Raw genomic sequence first — 6059 nt, 5'->3', positions numbered from 1 at the left:
ACAACACTGTTGCCTCTTAAAACTGAAGAACTGCAAACACTAACTTACAGCCATTGGGAAGGACTAAAATTTCCTGGCCTGTCACTCAAGCAGAAAACCAGCTAGCCATACCCAGAGAGAAACCCTGAGAACAACCGCTGCCCCGTTCGGACTCATTCAATAGCTTACACGGTTACCACGCAGGTCACTGCATGTCATGCGGCAGCAGGGGAAACACAGCCAAGACTTTTCCTAAGTCCTGTGAAAAACTGCTCTTTCTGCCAAAACCATAAACCGCTCCCAGGACTTGGGAGATAACCCGCTAATCTCACCTCATTCGACAATGAGCTACGAAGCTCAAAGCATCCGTGTCCTGAAACAAAGCAGGAAGCAAGGACTGGGGCAGGAAAATAATAAAATCAGCGAGTGAATTACAGACTTCACAGACATCTTGCACACCAGCCTGTGGTTTTAATCAGAATCGGCTATCAGACACTGCACCTCTCAGCGAATGACTGAGCTCGGCAACGCTTAACAGTGGCTTTATTAACCGAATGCTTGAAAGCATTCAACAAGAAACTCGATTTACTCCACGTTGATGTTTGCAAATACATTATTAGCGATTCTTAAATATTTCAGATCAGCCCCTTCAAGCACAGAAGGCCCGCTCTCGAGTGACCCTCCGAGGCGACGTGAACACGGAGAGAAGCCGGCGGCCCGAGTCCAGTCTCTAACCCACGATCACCATGTCGTCACTGGTGAACTCGTACGAGGGGACCTCCAGGTTGAGCGGGGCAGGCCCCTTTCTGATCCTGCCAGACGCGTCGTAGTGCGACCCGTGGCACGGGCAGTAATAGCCGCCGAAATCGCCTGCGTTTGCGATGGGTACGCAGCCGAGGTGAGTGCAGACGCCTATCAGGATGACCCACTCCGGTTTCTTCACGCGCTCGAGATCATGCTGCGGGTCCCGCAGCTGGGACACCTCGACCGCGGCCTCCTGCTCGATTTCCTTCTTGGTTCTGTGGCGCACAAACAGGGGCTTGCCTCTCCACTTGAAAGCCATGTTCTTGCCCTCTGGGATGTCGGACAACTTGATTTCAATTTTGGACATAGCCAGCACGTCGGCAGAGGCACTCATGCTGGAAACGAACTGGGAGACCACGTTCTTGGCAGCATAGGCGACGCCCACGGTGGTCGTTGCGGTTACCAAGTAGGAGAAGCCTTTCCTGGCCTCGCTGCTCTCTTTCGAGGACTTGGCACCATCTAAAACCTCAGCGCGCCGATAGTCGGAGAAGTCAGGCACCCTGACGTCCGTGTGGGAGTAACGAACAGAAGCAGGGCCTGCGGGACAAACAGAAGGTTAAAAACACAATGACATGAGCATCCTGAGAGGGGGACACTCAGGAAACGGACCTTTACAGATCCACAAATCAAACTCTAAAAATGTGAAACACGGCGCTTACTGGGTCTGAGAATTATTCGAATTGGCGGTGGGAGAATATGAAACACTAACAACGAAATGAAGCCAACCACTACCCATCATAGGCCATGAAATTACAAGACAGTATTTGTAAACTGAGCTCCTCCTGCTTGAACACCGCTGATTCAGGATGTGCGACATTTCGGTGCATCGAGTTTAAAAAGTTAAATAGCACAATAAATAGCAGTATTCCAAAGTTCCTAAAAGTTCAACTGCCAAGGTATTAGTATACACTCAAGCTAAATAACTCCCAAATTCTCTGGACTAGAAGGGATGCTAGAACTCATCCAGTCTATCCGGTAAGTTCGGTTACATTCTTAACTATGTGCTCTCTGAAAGAACTGTTCGAAATTCATAAAATACTAATTATAAGATAATAAACATTCCGTGAGCTGTGAGTATAACTTTAGTTGCAGAAAATTTAAAGATTTCTATTTTAGACCCTAAGGGATAAATTAGTATTACTTTAACTTCAAATAAAACCACTAATGGGTAGAAAAGGACATCCTTATCAGACAGACATCTCTCAAAATAAAATGAAATCTGTAAAAGAACTAATTATTTCAATTTAGCAAGGGGAAAAAAGAGCAAGATTTTCATGTATCCCCCTTTTCGATGAAGGGCAATAGCCTATGTGAGTGGGGAAATTATCTTTTTCACTGCTCCGGTCTCTCGACCGGGATACTTTTACTGCAGGCCATAAAACAGGCCAAATGTTTGTGTCAAATGAATGTTAAATGAGCAAATAATTGCTGTCCATGTACTTTGGGAGCAAGTAGTTTGTATTAAAAAAAAAAGGTCCTTCTCTCCCATAACATTTTTAAACATCTGACAAAAAAAAAATGAATTTACTAGTACCACTTTTAAGTATGTTTCGGGAAGCAAATCTCTTTCCAAATTGTGTATTTTTCTGAGGAAATCAGCCACAAGGTTTCCTTTCTAGAAAAGGGGACACTAAAAATGTCCTCACTTGTAGAAAATGTGCTGTTTCCAAAATAAAGGTGCATTTACAGAATATATTTTCACTATTTTAAACAGCAGTTGCACCTTGGTCCACTAGCCTGCCTCATCCTAATGCACTGTACCTCTTTGAGTAGTCAAACGTTGCAACACAGAATATTCCCAACCGCTTTTCACATGGTTCCCAAGGTCAGGAACTTTATGGAAGCCACAAGTATTCACAAACAATAATGAAACCTATCAAAACCACTCTGTGCTTTCTGACTGACCCAGCCATTTCTTGGAGGGGACCAGGACACAGGCAGTGGCAACTTGAGATTCACATTTATAGCTTTGTGGAATCAAAGTGACATTACATCATATACTACTATACCTAATGCTAACCTGTCCGTGTAGATTGGCATTTGGAATCAAGCATAAACTGCTTTCCCCAGCACTGCCTGGGATTATACAAAACATACGTGTTTCGTACCTAAGAGATAACGGAATCAGAAGTTCATGCTTCTGCATTAAAGAGTATCCACACTCCTTGGCGGTACACAAGGAAATGCACAAGAACACGAAATACGATGGCTCTGCCATCCCCACTCGTACCCACTCTCTCTAACGGGTTACACTTCATTGGTCTACACCACCAAGAACCCTTCAGGAAAGTAACCTGCCATGTTGCAAAAACCATTCTCTAAATGTTTACACGGGCTGTATCAGGTCTGACTTTTAGTAGCAAAGATAATAAGATTTAATTGCAACCTAAAACAAAATCAGATATTCAAAGGAAATATCTAGAAATGGAGAAAAATTAAGGCATTTTAATAAAACAAGTTTTTTTTTTTTTTTTAAGGTGACCTCTGATGAGCATTGGAAATCTGCATAAAAGAGTTAACAGTACAACTTTCCTCCCCAACCCAAGGATCTTTTCCTGATCCAACCCCTCTGATCACATCCACCGCTACCCATCCTTCCGTAAACCATTTAGACAGGAGATTTTACTGTGAACTTAAGCTACAAGCTGAAGGCATGACTACAGAAAAGAGGGTTTTAGCTTATGGTTCTATATTATTTGCCTGTTTTCGGAAAAATATTTCAACACGACAGGGAAGCCTCCAATTTTCAGAAGAAACCCTTCAGTCACCTGACAAATTCCAAAGACGTCTTTTACCTTTGCTATTGAAATTCTCTCCTCCCTTCTTGTTTCTCACGTTCGGGCCCCCAGAATGGGCTTGGAATGGGCCAGAGTACCCCGCTCCTGCCCCGCAAAGCTTCCCCAAAACCCACCGGTGCTCTTTAGCAAGCATCTATTCACAAATGCTTTGCCCCAAACCGTCTGCCAAATCCGAGGGAGTGGGAGATAGAAGAATACAGGAGACATTCTCTGTGCCCTTAATCCCCAAGGTCAGAGGAATTGCCCACAAACACAACACAGAGTGGAAACTGTTATGTGCTATAAAGACATAAACAAATCAGCAAATATGAAATGTTATTTACTTGATCCCTGAGATTGAAAGGACAGATAAGGAAAACACCTGGACGTGTGAAAACTGAGTGGAAGAGCCATTAAAAGTGCAGAAAACAGGGTGCATGAGGGCAGAGTGATGAAGAGAGTGGGGGCAACCCGGTTGGCACGTAGGGGAAGCTGCACAAACTCAGCCGTCAACCGGGCCAGGCAGGTAACTCAATAAGCAAGCAAGGCCTGGTGACAAAGCGGAGGAGAGCACGGGTTCCAACCGTGGGCACAGCTAACACCCAGCACGCTGGACTGTTCCCGTGCAGACAGCTCGGTGCTACCAACTTCCAACATCTCCAAGGCACGCCAGAAGCCGTCCCGATTTTCTGAAACTACACGGTCTGCCCGCCGGTCGCCGTCTCTGCACCCCCAATTCGAGAGAGGGGAAGACGAGGCGCGGGCGACATCGGGGACCTGCTGACAGAGGGCGTGGAGCAGCCCCGCGGCTGACACAGCCTGGTCCGATCCACGCCGCGTCACGTCCACACCGTGTGCCCTTGTGCACGTCATTTTACCTCCTGCAGTCTTGTTTTCTCATCTGCAAGGCGGGAATGTCATCAACCTTTGCTTGTTCTCCTCCAGGATGAACCTGATCCGTGGTGACCCTATTATCGTGTAACTGACCTCGTGCGTGTCGTCCTGGGGGTGGGGTGAAGCGGGGCGAAGAGAAAGACACTGGAGGGATCAGTATTGGCGAAGGGGCCACGTTCATACGCACGAACAGTTCGATTTTTAAGCATTTGCTAAGTGCCCAAACCGTGCTAATGACTTTATGCAGAGTCTTCCCATCTACGCCTCACGACATCCCTACGAAACGGCCCTAACCACGAACCCATTTCACGGAAAATGCTCAGAGACGTGGCCAAGGTCAAACGCCCAAGAGCAGCGCGATCTGCCAGGACGACGCTGGCAGCCGCAGGCTCCAGGGCGCCTGAACTTGACCATGGAGGACGCAGTCTGGCCGGCGGGTGGGAGCCCAGCCGGCCGCCGGGAAAGACGCCCCGAGGCCGGGAATGCCGGGGCTCGGCGTCACCTGAGCTCCCCCAACCGCGGCGTCCCCGCAGGTGAGCACGCCGAGGGCAGCGGCGGCGCGGGCGCCGGCCCTAGGTCGCCCAGGCCCGACCCGTCCCCCCAGGGAGGCTTCCGCTCCTCGCTCCCGCGTCCTCCTCGGCCGCTCTGCAGGTCCGGGGCCGCGGGAGCGAGAACGGTGACGCCCTCTAGCCCCCGGTCGCTCCCCGCAGCCCGGCTCACCATTGAGGCCCACGGAGGCGACCAGGGGCCGGCGCGCGGCCCGGCCACTCAGCGACTCCCGGCACAGGAAGGGCCGCTTCGCGTCCAGCACGGGCGGCTCCGGGGCGGCGGGCACCGCGGCCTGCACCAGAGGCCGCAGCGCGCCCGCCACCCCGCGGGATGTGGCGGACAGGACGGGCGCGAACGGGCCCGAGCGGGCGGCGACCGACAACATGGCGACAACCGCTTCAACCGCCAGGCCGGTCACAGGGACGACCTTCCGCCCGCGGCGCAGGCGCGAGCGGCGCAGGATCCATGACGTCAGCGCGCCGGCGGAAGCGGAGTTCCGCGGGGCGGGCGGACCTGCGCTGCGTCTGGGCGGGGCTACAAGGAGGTGCGGAGGTGGGCGGGGAGCAGGGGCGGGGCTACGAGGCGGCGCAGAGGTGGGTGGGAGCAGGGGCGGGGCCACAAGCGGGCACAGAGGAGGGCGGGGAGCAGGGGCGGGGCCACGAGCCGGCGCAGAGGTGGGCGGGGAAGGGGCGGGGCTTGCTGCGCCATCTGTCTGTCGGGCGCCTGGCGGTCCGGTACCGGCTCTACCCGGAAGAAGGAAGGCCGCAGAGCCCCCAGGGAACGTCAGTGGGCCGACTTTATGGTCCTTTAGAATAAAAACTTCATCTAGGGTGGCCTAAGCCCGGCGTGGTGGCGCCTGCAGTCCCGGATACTTGGGAGGCTGAGGCAGGAGAATGCTGGAGCCCAGGAGTGGAGGCTGCAGTGAGCTGTGATGACGTCACTGCACTGCAGCTGAGTCACACAGCGAGACCCTGTCTCAAAAAACAAAATACATACTTCTGCAAGGACATCTACCCAACAACTGCCCGTCCAACCTCCAGCTGGTGTCACACTTAA

At 51.6% G+C, this 6059-nt stretch overlaps 1 protein-coding gene across 1 annotated transcript; it reads right to left on the bottom strand.

The window, feature by feature from the left end:
• Nucleotides 1-505: 505 nt before the first annotated feature.
• On the bottom strand, nt 506-5448 carry LOC105812563 (cytochrome b-c1 complex subunit Rieske, mitochondrial). The gene is made up of 2 exons (XM_012647044.1): nt 5175-5448; nt 506-1320 (listed from the first exon to the last, which is right to left on the bottom strand). Exons 1-2 carry the CDS (start codon nt 5386-5388, stop codon nt 710-712), a joined length of 825 nt encoding a protein of 274 aa, XP_012502498.1. The 5' UTR covers nt 5389-5448; the 3' UTR covers nt 506-709.
• Between the last annotated feature and the right edge of the window lie 611 nt (nt 5449-6059).

This window comes from Propithecus coquereli, unplaced genomic scaffold (genome assembly GCF_000956105.1).
Source record: "Propithecus coquereli isolate 6110/MARCELLA unplaced genomic scaffold, Pcoq_1.0 Scaffold254, whole genome shotgun sequence".
NCBI classification, from domain to species: Eukaryota; Metazoa; Chordata; class Mammalia; order Primates; family Indriidae; genus Propithecus; species Propithecus coquereli.
Note: the sequence above shows the minus strand (reverse complement) of the source record. Positions and strands in the feature narration are given on the sequence as shown.